General features: G+C 46.2%; 1 protein-coding gene across 2 annotated transcripts; it reads right to left on the reverse strand.

Annotated features, from left to right (window-relative positions):
* Positions 1 to 874: 874 nt before the first annotated feature.
* On the reverse strand, positions 875 to 12627 carry LOC117967043 (microspherule protein 1-like). 2 transcript variants are annotated; one of them, XM_034914133.2, is made up of 15 exons: positions 12405 to 12627; positions 11391 to 11494; positions 10985 to 11138; positions 9152 to 9290; positions 8490 to 8654; positions 7028 to 7137; positions 6579 to 6687; positions 5574 to 5712; positions 4532 to 4607; positions 4417 to 4445; positions 3781 to 3873; positions 3299 to 3381; positions 2724 to 2811; positions 1979 to 2106; positions 875 to 1646 (listed from the first exon to the last, which is right to left on the reverse strand). In XM_034914133.2, the coding sequence occupies exons 2-15, from the start codon at positions 11398 to 11400 to the stop codon at positions 1560 to 1562; spliced, it is 1410 nt and encodes a 469-aa protein (XP_034770024.1). In that variant the 5' UTR covers positions 11401 to 11494; positions 12405 to 12627; the 3' UTR covers positions 875 to 1559. The 2 variants fall into 2 exon arrangements, with proteins under 2 accessions (XP_034770024.1, XP_058867727.1); XM_059011744.1 differs by having other exon boundaries at positions 12282 to 12418.
* Positions 12628 to 14460: the final 1833 nt, after the last annotated feature.

A 14460-nucleotide genomic window follows, 5' to 3' on the forward strand; every position in this document is an offset into this window, starting at 1 on the left:
TTTAAAAAGCAGTTCTGTGCTGGTTACTCGTTATTTCTAAGGTAATGATAAACTCAAAGGCAAGACTGAGTGGGCACTTCAACACTGACCTGAACACCTGCCTTCAGCGCCAGGTCTCCACGCTGACCTGAACACCTGCCCTTCAGCGCCGGGTCTCAACGCTGACCTGAACACCTGCCCTTCAGCACCGGGTCTCCACGCTGACCTGAACACCTGCCCTTCAGCACTGGGAGTGCCAGTTGTGCTGTTTTGTGGTTATCTGGATTACTGGGAGCCAAGCAGAGACCATTTCAGTGGACCATATTCAAGGTGTTCAGAAAACCACCACAAGGAAATTATATTATGATTTGCAAAGAAACATATTTTTATGTGATGAAACTGGGCATATTGAGCTAGTTTTATGTGGAAAACTGTCCTCCTGAACAGCTGAAAAAAAATTAACTGAGTTAACTATATTTTGTCACTAGTGGTATGTATTGTTATTTATTTATTTGGCAGACAGTAGTATTTTTCCTCATTGATACAACATTTTCCAAACTTTTTACCAGGAAATTGAACTGTGATAGCTGAGGTTATGTATTTCAGATTGCGTCTTGATAGAGAGGTAGGTGTAAAAGATGTACATTTAGAAACTGCTGTGAAAGCTAAAAGAAAATTCTCATTCTACCTCAGTGTGACTCGCTGTGTTTGAGGGGACATAATGCTCTGTTTATAAAAACATCTTTCTAGTTAAACTTTTGGTAGCAAGCACAACACAAATTAGAGTAACCTAAAGTCATTTATTAAAAAAAAAAAAAAAAAAACTAAAAACACCTTCTCAGGGTCCACGTTCGCAGCAATACAGACTGCTAGCACAAGAAATCACACGACCACACAGGGTTTGAAGTCCTTTTATTTGCCCTTTACAAAGGCGTTGCTTTTGCTCCATGTTAAAGCTGCAGGTGCATCATGGGTCCCGTGCTGTCAGGAGATCGTACCCGCTCCACCTGCAGGGTCAATTACCTGCTTGTCACAGTTTCAGAATGAACAGCACCCTCTGCTGGTTGATGGAGGTGTAGATGTTAGCAAAACAGTGCCACCTTGTGTTCAGTTACAGCAGTGCTGCTTTTCTAGTAAACGTCTTCCTTTTTATTTTCACCGCCTTGGTATCACAGCCAAATTCTTCAAGCAAGCCATTAGAATCTTCTTTTTTCTTCAGCAGATTTTCATAATATTTGTAATACTCTGCAGTCTTATAAAGCTCATCCACACACACACACCCCCCTCCCATACAAACAATCACTCAAAGAGTAAATACCTACAAACAAAGTTTCATACTTTCATAATATTTGCAGTCGCTATGAGTGGTTCTGAATTCTGATCCACCAATACTAACGCAATGCTTCTGCGGAATGCTGCCTGACTCAAAGGCATTTGGTTTTCTTCTTTTGCTAAAGTAACTGCACTAGTTGCTCTTACGATTCATATGAACACTTGTATACATTCTTACACAAGACCACAGGTGTACTCTCCCACACACAAGTCTGCTCAGACTGGCTGTGACAGTGTCCCCTGCTGCCTCACTGCAGGCTGATCTTGGCTGCCTCTGCCTTGATGAGAGCAATGAGCTCCTGGTTGATCAGGAAGACAAAGCGAAGGCCAGCGATCTGAGAGAGAGGAAGACAGCAGTTCAGTGAGTCTGAACTTAAAATCAATCGCTGTTACGGGTTTGTCAAAATGCCAGCAGCATCTTATCCTGTGTACAGAGGTCACACCCTGTACAGAACAAACCAATAAACAAGTCTGAATGACCTAGGTTAGTACTAATCTTTAGCAAAGCTAACATTAGTCCAAAATTTACGTCAGTCTCATGTTAAAAAGTGCAGACGAATCTAAAAATGGACAGCATCTTAAAAGGGTGGCAAATACAAAAAAGCATGACTGAAATGCTGCCCATTTGTATTTCTCCCCTCCCCTCTCCTCTCCTCTCCTCTCTCACCTCCACCACACTGTTGTTATTCAGTTTCCACTTGTTTCCAGACAGCACTGGTCTGCCATCGATGTAGATCGGTCTCCGGCCCTCGTTAGCGATGAAGAAATCCCCGTTGTTCTTCAGCTTAATGATTCCTGGAGACGAATCAAAACACAGGATCCGTGAGGATGGAGCGCGGAGATCCACGTTATTACTTATTAGAAAGCCTGAAAAGACTTGTTAGTAACTATAAAAATCACTCAGGGTCACAGGGGGATACATTTAGGGTTACAAGCGTCGCTTAATATTACCTCAAACTTCTCCATCAGCAGTGATGTAGGGCGCAAAGGTCTGGAAGATGAGAATGCTGCCCACATTCATGCAAAACTGAAATATTTCCTATGGAAGTTGTTTCACCTTAAATGGAATTACCACAGGGTTGCAGAAATGAACTGGTCTGGTGCCACGTTCATATCCCCCCCACCCCCAAGTGTATTGAATCCTGGGAAGACCCCACTTTGAATCAATTTTTAATACCATCTTTAAACAATATAATCTTTTATTATGTATCTCAATGCTAAACAACATATTGAAGACAATTGGCAATAGACGGAACTATAAAACACGAAATGGAGTAATACTGAAATAAACTTCATTCATGAATCATTTCATTAGCTGGAATCTCTTTAAACTCCTTGCACTGTTTGTAAGACAGTCCCAAGTATACCTGACTGCACCCCCCCACCCCCCCATCCCCGATCGCTCGCAGTACCTTGTTTTCGGGAGATCTTCCAGGCCGGTCCCTCCAGAGACAGGTCCACATCTATCTGCCTGTCCTTAGTGGCTCGACCCAGAGTGATCTGCAGGAGAGAGGCAGGGCGTCCATTCAGACACAGCAACAGGTTAGATCAGGGCGTCCATTCAGACACAGCAACGGGTTAGATCAGGGCGTCCATTTAGACACAGCAACAGGTTAGATCAGGGCGTCCATTCAGACACAGCAACAGGTTAGATCAGGGCGTCCATTCAGACACAGCAACGGGTTAGATCAGGGGGTCCATTCAGACACAGCAACGGGTTAGATCAGGGCGTCCATTCAGACACAGCAACAAGTTAGATCATTACTATGTGAAAATCACCGAACTGTAGAGGGTGTATTTCTGTCTGCAAAATGACAGGGAGAAAGTCGCACTGAACAGGAGTTAGGACATGATAAATAATGGTTAAAGCTCCAATCGATCTGTATTTTTCATCATCACACGCCCCTTAATGAGGTGTTCAGTGCTCGGGTGGCGATGGGGGTGGAGCGTGCAGTGTGCCGTCACGTCTCGATGTGTAATTGGTTACCTCTCGTGACCTCATCAGGTAGCGCACCATCCTCCCTCGCAGCGCTGCCAGCGTCTGATTGTCGAAGTCCGGGGAGCTCATCCCTAAAAACAAGACCACAGCCGTCTGTCTTACTGAACATCTTAGTAGCAGTGACTGTCTTCAAATGCATGCAATCCATTTGCATTTGCAAATCTGGCCCAGTAGTATCCATTTACCATTAATATATTTTACTAGAAACACACACATGGTTTACTGTCAAACACTGCTTCGGAACTACAAATTAAAAAAATTAATACAATCATATCTTAGATCGTCAAAACAGCTTCAATTGAAAATTCACCTTCCTTAAACGGCATTCCAGTCAGCATGGAAGAGGTCAAGGAGTCCGACTGGTCACTGGCTCAATGTTACAGTTTAATGATTATTAGTAAGGCACTAAATCAAACATACTAAAGCATCACTGATTCACTTACAGCCTTTCTTAGCAGATTTTGGCTCACCTGTGATGCTGTCCACCAGCACCTGCCAGCGTGGCAGCTCCTGCTCCAGCTGCCTGATCTCCCTCTTCTGGTGTCGATCTGCGATCATCAGCTCTGGAAGGGAAGAGGTTAGAGTAAGGAGCGGGGTTCTGAAATATAACGTCACGCGTCCCTCGTGCTGCTACAACTGTTTAAATATATCGTCACGCGTCCCCCGTGCTGCTACAACTGTTTAAATAATGTACCTGTCATTTCTTTTCATTTTTTAAATTTAGTAATCGGAAATTGATTTTACTGCATTTTTTTCTCCCAATTTGAAATGTCCGATTGTAGTTTTTTAGGCTCAGCTCACCGGTACCACCCCTGCGTAGACTCAGGAGCAGCAAAGACAAGCACATGCTGTCCTCAGAAGCGTGTGTCATCAGCCGGCTGCTTCTTTTCACTCTGCAGGCCCGCCATGCAACCAACCCAGAGCTATAGCGTCGGAGGACCACGCAGCTCTGGGCAGCTTACAGGCAAGCCCGCAGGCGCCCGGCCAGTCTGCAGGTGTCGTTGGTGCGCGGTGAGCCGAGGACACCCTGGCCGACCAATGTCAGACGAGGACGTTTCACCACTGAGCTTCCATCATTAAGATTGCAAACAGACAGGCTGCCTTACCGTGCTCCAGGACTTCATCCCTGGTGTCCCTGCACAAAGGAAAACAGAGCGGTTATTCCAGCGACGACTCGGACATGGAAACACTCACCTCAGAACAGGGTGGATCGGAACTCACTTGAGTTTGGTGTCGTCCACCAGCTGCTCTGCGTCTGAGAAGTTGAGGACCTGGTCTCCTCTGGGCAGCGGCTGGACTGGAAACACAGCAAAAGCCAGTTAGTCCAGGTGCAATCAGCAACCAATTTCACACTCGTATACCAGAGAGGTAACAATTAACTATAAAATCAAAGCATTGCTTCAAATGCAAAAGGCATACGTGTAGACTCTCCACGTCTTAAAACACAGCACATTACACACAGCAGTAGAATATATCCAAATTATTGTTAAAAGCAAGAAGAGATTTTTTCAGTAGATTCTGCCTTTTCTCATCTCAGGACAAATCCAGCGCTTTAGTCCAGAACGTGTAACGTGTGTCTGGGTAGCTCGCTGTGTGAGGCTCCACACAGGGAGCAGGGAGATTAATCGATCAGTCAATGGTTTAATTGAGGCTTGTAAGATAAAAGCCATGGCGATCAATAATCGATTCAAATCACAATGCATTTTCATTCAGAACAAAATCCTTCCTTCATCCAACGAATAGTAAAAAATACCTCTTTTTTTTTTTTTACACCTTTTTGATTGATTTATTTTTTATAAAGTTGTATTCGTCCAAACAATAAAAACATTTGTAATTATTATTTTCCAAAAGTTGTTGAAATATATTCTTATTTTTTTCACGTAAAATAATTTCAAATTAAGATGAAAACTATATACAGCCACATTTGTTAAGTGGCAATAATATATCAAGGTGAACTGCAGCATTTTGCATTGAAAAGCTATGAGGGTGTCAATACCTATATATAAGCACTCACAATAAAACCAGGGAGCTCTTGGAACTTGCATAGGAAGTCCACATTGTGTTAAATAAAACACCTTTATACGGCATTCTAGAATCACTGAAAGAAACTAAATTTAGCACTGCTGCGTGTTTTATAGTTATAGATAGAATCTCAACAGTATTTTTTCTAACTTGTCTTCAGTGTGTAACATGTTTGCTGGATTCGATGGAGAGCCAGTCTGGATTCCGAGCCTGCGTTGGGGAGCAGGTGGAGCGGACTCACCGGCCTGGTCCTCCAGCAGGTAGTACTGTTTGAGGAGCTGCCAGTGCACCTGCAGGCTCCGGGCTGTGCGGGATGGGTAGAACACGCCTGGGTGTTTGTTCAGCAGCTCCTGGAACACATCCAGCTTGGGCTGGCTGCTCTGAAACACACAGGGGAACAGGGAGAGCGGTCAGCACCAGCAAGGAGGAACAGGGAGAGAGCGGTCAGCACCAGCAAGGAGGAACAGGGAGAGAGCGGTCAGCACCAGCAAGGAGGAACAGGGAGAGAGCGGTCAGCACCAGCAAGGAGGAACAGGGAGAGAGCGGTCAGCACCAGCAAGGAGGAACAGGGAGAGAGCGGTCAGCACCAGCAAGGAGGAACAGGGAGAGAGCGGTCAGCACCAGCAAGGAGGAACAGGGAGAGAGCGGTCAGCACCAGCAAGGAGGAACAGGGAGAGAGCGGTCAGCACCAGCAAGGAGGAACAGGGAGAGAGCGGTCAGCACCAGCAAGGAGGAACAGGGAGAGAGCGGTCAGCACCAGCAAGGAGGAACAGGGAGAGCGGTCAGCACCAGCAAGGAGGAACAGGGAGAGAGCGGTCAGCACCAGCAAGGAGGAACAGGGAGAGCGGTCAGCACCAGCATGGAGGAACAGGGAGAGAGTGGTCAGCACAAGCAAGGAGGAACAGGGAGAGAGCGGTCAGCACCAGCAAGGAGGAACAGGGAGAGAGCGGTCAGCACCAGCAAGGAGGAACAGGGAGAGCGGTCAGCATCAGCAAGGAGAGCGGTCAGCACCAGCAAGGAGGTGCGACAGATTTGCAAACTGATAGACGCTCCCCCCACAGTGACCCTTATTTGGATTACACATGCCAGGCCTTTTCATATACAGTTAATTTCCAAATTACTACTCTGAAAAAAACTAACTCTGAGAACTTTGTTCACGTTGCAGTGAACCTAATTTGGCCAGTTCCACATTTGATGATTTAGTTTTCACGGTGCACTGTTAGTGCCGGTCACACTGCGGACTCACCGAGCCAATCTTGGACAGCAGCGCCTCCTCTGGCCTGCTGAATAAAGCCTTGCTCTGAATGGCAGCGATGGCCTCCGGGTGCAGCTGGCGCATTGCCTGCCACGCCAACCTGGAGAGAGGGGCGAGGGAAAAAAAGAGTAGAGAAGGAGAGGAATGGGATAGGATGGTTAGCAAACTAGTCTGGAGCATTCAAAAAAGTGCAGCAAAACAAAGTCGGAAAAGATTATGTGTAGAAAACAACAGTTACAGCAACTACAGTGGTGTGTATGCATTGTAATGTCAGCTTGGTACATTAGCCATGCAGTGTAAACAGTGACAGCTATGTGGCAATCAAGGTGAACTGCAGCATTTTGCATTGAAAAGACATGAGGGTGTCAATGCTATTGGGCACCACTGTGTGTATATAAACAGGAGGAGGTCCCACATTGTGTTTAAATGTAACCTCTTACTTGGAGATGACAGGGTCGTACAGCAGGGCGTACCAGCGCTCCTGCACCTCTCGCAGAGTGAACCTGCAGCTGAACTTCACTCCCAGGTGAACTGCAGTCAGGTCTGTGGTCTGAAACACAGCACACACACTTCAGCTATTTTCTTTGAAGGAACTGGAATTGATATTTTAAAAACATAATTGTTGTGATTGTTCAACTGCTTTTAAGTCGATTTAAATTGATCAATTTAACCTCTCAAAACCCCAGCCCCTCACAGACAATTTCCGCCTGGGAGGCTGTGCCCTTAAATAAATCACAATATCTTCCAAAGTATAGACAGCACAGGCATGGTTCAGGGCTTGAATTCAAGGTAACCCTTTGGGCATCAAGACTAAAACCTCAGGTGTGATAAAAGTCTTACTCAGTACCACACTGGAAGGAGATATCCAGAAAAAATACATAAAAAAACAACAAACGCTTTTCATTTTTTTATGTTCTATAGTCAGTTTTTCAACTTGTAGCATATGAAAAGAGCCAGATTTTTTTCCAGTGCTTCACCAACATGTCTAATATACTGGGTAAAAATTTGGAACTGTTTGAACAAAGGGATCAAATTCTACAGGAGTTTTTACAAAGCTAAGCCCAAGGGTCCCCAAACCTCTCCAAAAATAAACATTGTGTAAATCTTTATGTCAATTGATATACTAAGTTCTAAAAGGGATGTTATCTTCTGGCACCTCACAGGCTAGCCATTGCCACAAGCATTTGCCTTTGAAAGGTTTTTTTTTTTTTTTTTTTTTTTTTTTTTCCCTTATCTCATTCAAGAGGTGGGCGTGTTTGTTTGCACATCAATTACTCTGTGATGTATTGGGTTACAAACACAGTAAAGGCATGAATGGAACGCTTGTGACCTCCCCTACAACCTCCCCTACAACGTGATCAGGGAGATTTCATCGTCATGAAGGTTGTAAGACCACAGCAGCAAAACGCAAGCTAGTCGATTGCTTTTGTTTTGAATGCATGGGGGTACTAGACACATTGCGAATGGGATATCTCAGCGGTGAAATGACGGATTCGAAAAATTCCTTCGCTGTTTGACGGTAGGAAAACAACGATTTTGATATCGAGTCAGCTTTTTTCTCTTTTGCTTTTGTAATAATATTAAAAATGAGTTATGAAATATAATATTTACGTGCAGTTCCGTGTTCCGCCGGCGGGACAAGAGGGGCGTAAAAGGTGAATTGTTGCCACTGTGAGAAGCTCATTTGAACAGAATACTGCTCATTGCAATCTTGATCAGTGGTGTGTTGGAATTGATTGAAAGGGAATTGGAATTGACCTCAACCCTGAAGATTGATCCCTGGAGACCTCTTCCAGCCCCTTGTGCAGTCTGTGCCATGTCAAGGCTGTGATCAGGGGGCACGGTGGCCCTACCTGACATCAGGTCCTACGATGGTGTTCAGTGTGTGTAGGAGTTGCTCACCTGTAGCACTGCGTTAATGAGGAGCAGGTCGTCAGTGGGCTTCCACCTGCCCAGGTCTTTAGTGATCTGCAGGGGCTGCTTGCTCTTCTTCACTCTCTTGGTGATGGTGGGAAGGGTGGTGACTGTGGCCAGAGGGGGCGCTGGTGTGCTGTTAGATTTCGACACCTATGATAGAGGCAATTGTAGGTTTGCAGAGGCCACAGATAACACAAAATAACTGTTCTAACTAAATGTCTCAATCGTCTTGTCTGTGTTCTGTGTTGTCATGGTGACCGGTCCGGTTTCTAGAACCAGTTAGATACTCATGTCACTGAAGTTAATGTACAAATGTCAGATTTGGATGAGTGGTTCTGAAGATAGAAGTCCCCAATTGCAAAGGCAAATAAAACCATTTGCAGTGTACACTGTTACAAGGACAGGGGTCTGCACGATGGGAATTTTGCCAACAAGTGATGGCCAAAAAAAATGTTTACAATGGAAGTTTAACAGAACTACCATATATATACATCAGGGCTAGAAGTGAACTTTAAGGCAGTAGTGAGGATTTGCTACCTGCCTGGAAAGCAGGGAGCAAAATGGTCTTATTCTGTAGTGCTTGATTTGACTGTATGTGCTGGGTTGTTTGTACAACTGTTGCCATGGGAGAGTAGGAAAGGTTTTACCTTCTTTTTCTCATTGGACGAGGGCTCACTCCCGGAGTAGCGGGCTGGTTCAATCACAGGCGGCCCTTTGACCCGGGTGGAGGATTTGGCCAGGCTGCTCTCCACCAGCTCATCATCAAACTTCTTGCGCTTTATAGACCTGTGAGAAAACGAGTGAGAGGCGACTGCACCCGGATCCATCTGGGAAGCTCAGACTCATCTCTTAATAAGCACTGCAGTCTGGGAAGCTCAGACTCATCTCTGAATAAGCACTGCAGTCTGGGAAGCTCAGACTCATCTCTGAATAAGCACTGCAGTCTGGGAAGCTCAGACTCATCTCTGAATAAGCACTGCAGTCTGGGAAGCTCAGACTCATCTCTTAATAAGCACTGCAGTCTGGGAGGCTCAGACTCATCTCTTAATAAGCACTGCAGTCTGGGAAGCTCAGACTCATCTCTTAATAAGCACTGCAGTCTGGGAAGCTCAGACTCATCTCTTAATAAGCACTGCAGTCTGGGAAGCTCAGACTCATCTCTTAATAAGCACTGCAGTCTGGGAAGCTCAGACTCATCTCTTAATAAGCACTGCAGTCTGGGAAGCTCAGACTCATCTCTTAATAAGCACTGCAGTCTGGGAAGCTCAGACTCATCTCTGAATAAGCACTGCAGTCTGGGAAGCTCAGACTCATCTCTGAATAAGCACTGCAGTCTGGGAAGCTCAGACTCATCTCTGAATAAGCACTGCAGTCTGGGAAGCTCAGACTCATCTCTGAATAAGCACTGCAGTCTGGGAAGCTCAGACTCATCTCTTAATAAGCACTGCAGTCTGGGAAGCTCAGACTCATCTCTGAATAAGCACTGCAGTCTGGGAAGCTCAGACTCATCTCTGAATAAGCACTGCAGCATGGGAAGCTCAGACTCATCTCTTAAGCACTGCAGTCTGGGAAGCTCAGCCTCATCTCTTAATAAGCACTGCAGCCTGGGAAGCTCAGACTCATCTCTTAATAAGCACTGCAGTCTGGGAAGCTCAGACTCATCTCTTAATAAGCACTGCAGTCTGGGAAGCTCAGACTCATCTCTTAATAAGCACTGCAGTCCGGGTTCACAGACCAGGACTACAACACCTAATGCTACCTCAGCCTGTGCAGATACTCTGCTCTCCCAAGTAACTCCCTTTAACATGTTTTAAGTCCACAGGTATTCATTAAAACAGAAACCTGGGTTCATTAACCTGGGTTCATTTCGGTACAATAATGTTTTTCCAGTCTTTTCAAATCTACTACATTAAGTGCCGATCAATGATAACAAGCAGGCCAGCTCCTTATCAACATTGAATCGACTCGGATTCTTTATTGAAACTTCATGAAAGCTGTGCACCGGGTTGCAGGGGCTTTGGTCCTCAATGCCATCACTCTCAATGTATTCTGTGCTTCTGATCAGCAGCTGACCTAATGTGACTGGAGATTTCCAAGCTGAAGAAATTCGAATGAAACGGGTGTCAATCATGCCTGACGCTTTCCTATTGGTGGATACCAGTATCTCTGCCCCATCACAGCTCAGCTGGTCAGAAACCACTCAAACTGAAAGTGGCTAAACCTGCTGTATAATTAACATGGTGCTCCAATGAACAACTCCAGTCAAACACCTACTTGTCACCTGATGTTTAAACGTACTGGTGAACTGATAAGGTCACCACGTTTGCTGAGTGAAGTGATATTACAGGCTCCACAGTACAAGTAGTATTATAGGTTATACATGTCAGGGATGGCAGCCGAGTAAGAAATGAATCAATCAGTGCGAGTTGTGCAAGTGTGTGCTGCATAGTGCAGGTCTGTGTGTGAGTTTAGCTCCGTACCTGGAGGAGCTGCGTCTCTTGGGCACCCCCCCGCTGAAGACCTGTGCCGCTGTTCTCTTGATGCCCTTCCCCCCCGCTGGCTCCTCATCCTCTGAGCGAGAATGCACAGCAGCGCCCCCTATAGTCAAATGCAGGCCGGATGCACCCTGAACATCTAGAGAGAGAGAGAGAGAGGAGGGGGTCAAACACACAGCCGCGAGAACAAAATGTAAAACAGGGCCCCCTAGAGGTCAACTTACACCTATCAGAACTCGAAAGATTGCACACGCAATTCTGAGGAGGGTAGTGGGAATGCTACTGAAGCTTAAGGGTACTTCCTATTCCATGGTTTCTGGAATCGCACGATCACGTGATTCAAAGAGGCACTCTGATTGGAAGGGCGTTCAAATGCTCTTCCAAGATTTACCTATATCCATTACTCCTCTTCAGTCAGACCGGCTTCTCATTTATTCTTTGGGGCTGTGTGCCTGACGTCTCGCAGTCTCCCTTCTGTTCACCCGAGAGCACCCCCTGGAGGAATAAAAAGGCAGCACCACCACAAATCAGCACACTATTGCTTCCAGTAGGACTACTAAGACAGAACGTTTGGTCCATCGGCTAAGTCACAGTCCAAGACTTTTTAATGATAAAAATGTCTTTGAATATAGATCCATTACCACAGAAATCTTAATGGAAGTGCCCGGTAAACCCCTTTCAATATGCTCTTAGCTCTGGGCGCCTTGTACCTCTCAAGCAGACAGCCATTGCCCTGAATGGTGGTTTTGTGATAGCAGGGTGCTAACCACCACACTCGTTTCACCTGTCAATCAGATTGAAACCTATGGCTACTTGTAGTGAAATTCAAAATTCTGTACATACATTTCTCTGATTCTAACCACATCCCTACAAAGCATACAGGTGTAATTCAGAGATGCGCTGATCCACACACAGGGTCACCATGTGACTCCATGTACACCAGGACAGCTCAGGCTTTTCAGCTTCCAATGCATTCTGGTAAGTGTAGTCCAGCTGTGCATTGCGACGTGAGTTCAAACCAGCCTCCTAGCATACACATGGGAGTCATAAACCCAATCCACAAACCTAGTTCTTTATTAATACAACAAACTGCTCATTCAAATGAGTGGTAATGCAACTGTATAATAATAGATCAATTGTAATAAGGTACAGCATCACTATATAGAGTTAGCATAACGCTTCTTTAAACGAACATTCAAAACAATACTGTAGCAACAATAATATAGCGTACTTATTTCCATTGAACCGAATGCTTTACGTCTCCAAACCATATATATTACACAGTAAAACAATTATTAGAAGTTAATAGACACAGATAACATAAATGACATCCTTTCGCTGTGTAAAACTTTCTCCAGTTGTTAACCTAACGTTTGTATTGTTTGGTCTGGTGTCCGCGCCTTACCGCGCTCACGCCGTCCTTTCACGGTTAGTCTGGGTGCCACTCAGGTCTCCTCCTGTCCCGCCTCAACTCCCAGACCGATTAATTCTGTTTAATATAACTGAAATGGATTTTAATTTAATCCCAAATCTGGTAACAAAGCAGCTAAACTAAAAACAACCACCTGCATTAATTACTTCCGCTCGGACGAGGAAGTGACGCTAGGCAGAAGCTGTGTTCAACCCCATTCACGTGATACAGGCGGTTAGATAATGATGTCACTGCCAGTATTGCTAAATGTATAGTGTTTGGAATTTGAGAGTTAACGATTCTAGGGCGTCTATTACAAGCAATGCAGTCCTATGTTGAGGTCTTTGTTGAATTGTAGTCTACTGTTCACTTTACGTTGTGTATTTATCTTCCTGCTGCACAGTGTTAGAGTCCAGAGGGGAGCCATTTTTCTCATAGTCACGCAGTGCTTAATTTGTGAAGAGGTGCCGGGACGCAAGCAATGACAATGATACCGTTCTTAAGAACAGCACATTCAAAATCATAACACGTTTATTTGAAAGAGTATTGTACATACTACTGCTAGATGTCTACAATCACGTATTCTACAACTGGCTGTAAACATAGGCGCTTAACCCATAGGGCAGAGGGGGCACGTGCCACCCCCACTATCATCATTTTGTTTGTGCCGTGTATACACGCTGTTATTCTGTGTCTTATGGTTTTGCATTTAAACAGTTTAAAATTAAATTAAAAATCGAAACGCATTCAGAGGACTCCAAATGGCCGACATCGATAAAAAAAAAAGGTTTTGTGGTTGCGGTTGGGGTGGGGTTTGGGATGGTTGGGGTGGGGGTTGAGTTGGGGTGGGGGTTGAGTTGGGGTTGGGGTGGGTTGAGGTACAGTTGGGTTGGGGTTGGGATACAGTTGGGTTGGGTTGGGGTGGGGGTGGATTGAGTTGGGGTTGGGTTGGGGTTTGGGTGGATTGGGTTGGGGTTGGGGTGGGGTGGGGGTGGGTTGGGATTGGGATGGGTGGGGGTTGGGGTGGGGGTTGAGTTGGGGTTGGGGTGGGTTGAGGTACAGTTGGGTTGGGTTGGGGTGGGGGTTGGGATTGGGTGGGATTGGGTTGGGTTGGTGTTGGGGTGGTTTGGGTTGGGGTTGGGGTTGGGTTGGGGTTGGGGTGGATTGAGTTGGGGTTGGGTTGGGGTGGGGGTGGGTTGGGGTTGGTTTGGGTTGGGGTGGATTGGGTTGGGGTTTGGGTCGGGTTGGGGTTGGGGTGGATTGAGTTGGGGTTGGGTTGGGGTGGGGTGGGGGTGGGTTGGGGTTGGGATGGGTGGGGGTTGGGGTGGGGGTTGAGTTGGGGTTGGGGTGGGTTGAGGTACAGTTGGGTTGGGGTTGGGATACAGTTGGGTTGGGTTGGGGTGGATGTTGGGATTGGGTTGGGTTGGTGTTGGGGTGGTTTGGGTTGGGGTTGGGGTGGATTGAGTTGGGGTTGGGTTGGGGTTTGGGTGGATTGGGTTGGGGTTGGGGTGGGGTGGGGGTGGGTTGGGGTTGGGATGGGTGGGGGTTGGGGTGGGGGTTGAGTTGGGGTGGGTTGAGGTACAGTTGGGTTGGGGTTGGGATACAGTTGGGTTGGGTTGGGTTGGGGTGGATGTTGGGATTGGGTGGGATTGGGTTGGGTTGGTGTTGGGGTGGTTTGGGTTGGGGTTGGGGTGGATTGAGTTGGGGTTGGGTTGGGGTTTGGGTGGATTGGGTTGGGGTGGGGTGGGGGTGGGTTGGGGTTGGGGTTGGGGTGGATTGGGTTGGGATTTGGGTCGGGTTGGGTTGATGTCGGAGAGGTGCAGAGCTTGGAAAGTGAATGGTGAGAGTACTGGACCACTTTTAAAGATAATTCATAAGACAAACTGGGCTAAACAGTTTCTGGCGGATATTTCTTTCTGCTGTGAAGTGACTGCAACAGAAACGCTGGGCAGTTTGTGGAGATTACAAAAAAATCTGAATAAAATTTAGGCAGCAGACTCTCTCGTTAGCATATATGCAGAATGGATAAAATGGTGTTGAGAATATTAAG

This window comes from Acipenser ruthenus, chromosome 42, assembly GCF_902713425.1.
Source record: "Acipenser ruthenus chromosome 42, fAciRut3.2 maternal haplotype, whole genome shotgun sequence".
Classification (NCBI taxonomy): Eukaryota; Metazoa; Chordata; class Actinopteri; order Acipenseriformes; family Acipenseridae; genus Acipenser; species Acipenser ruthenus.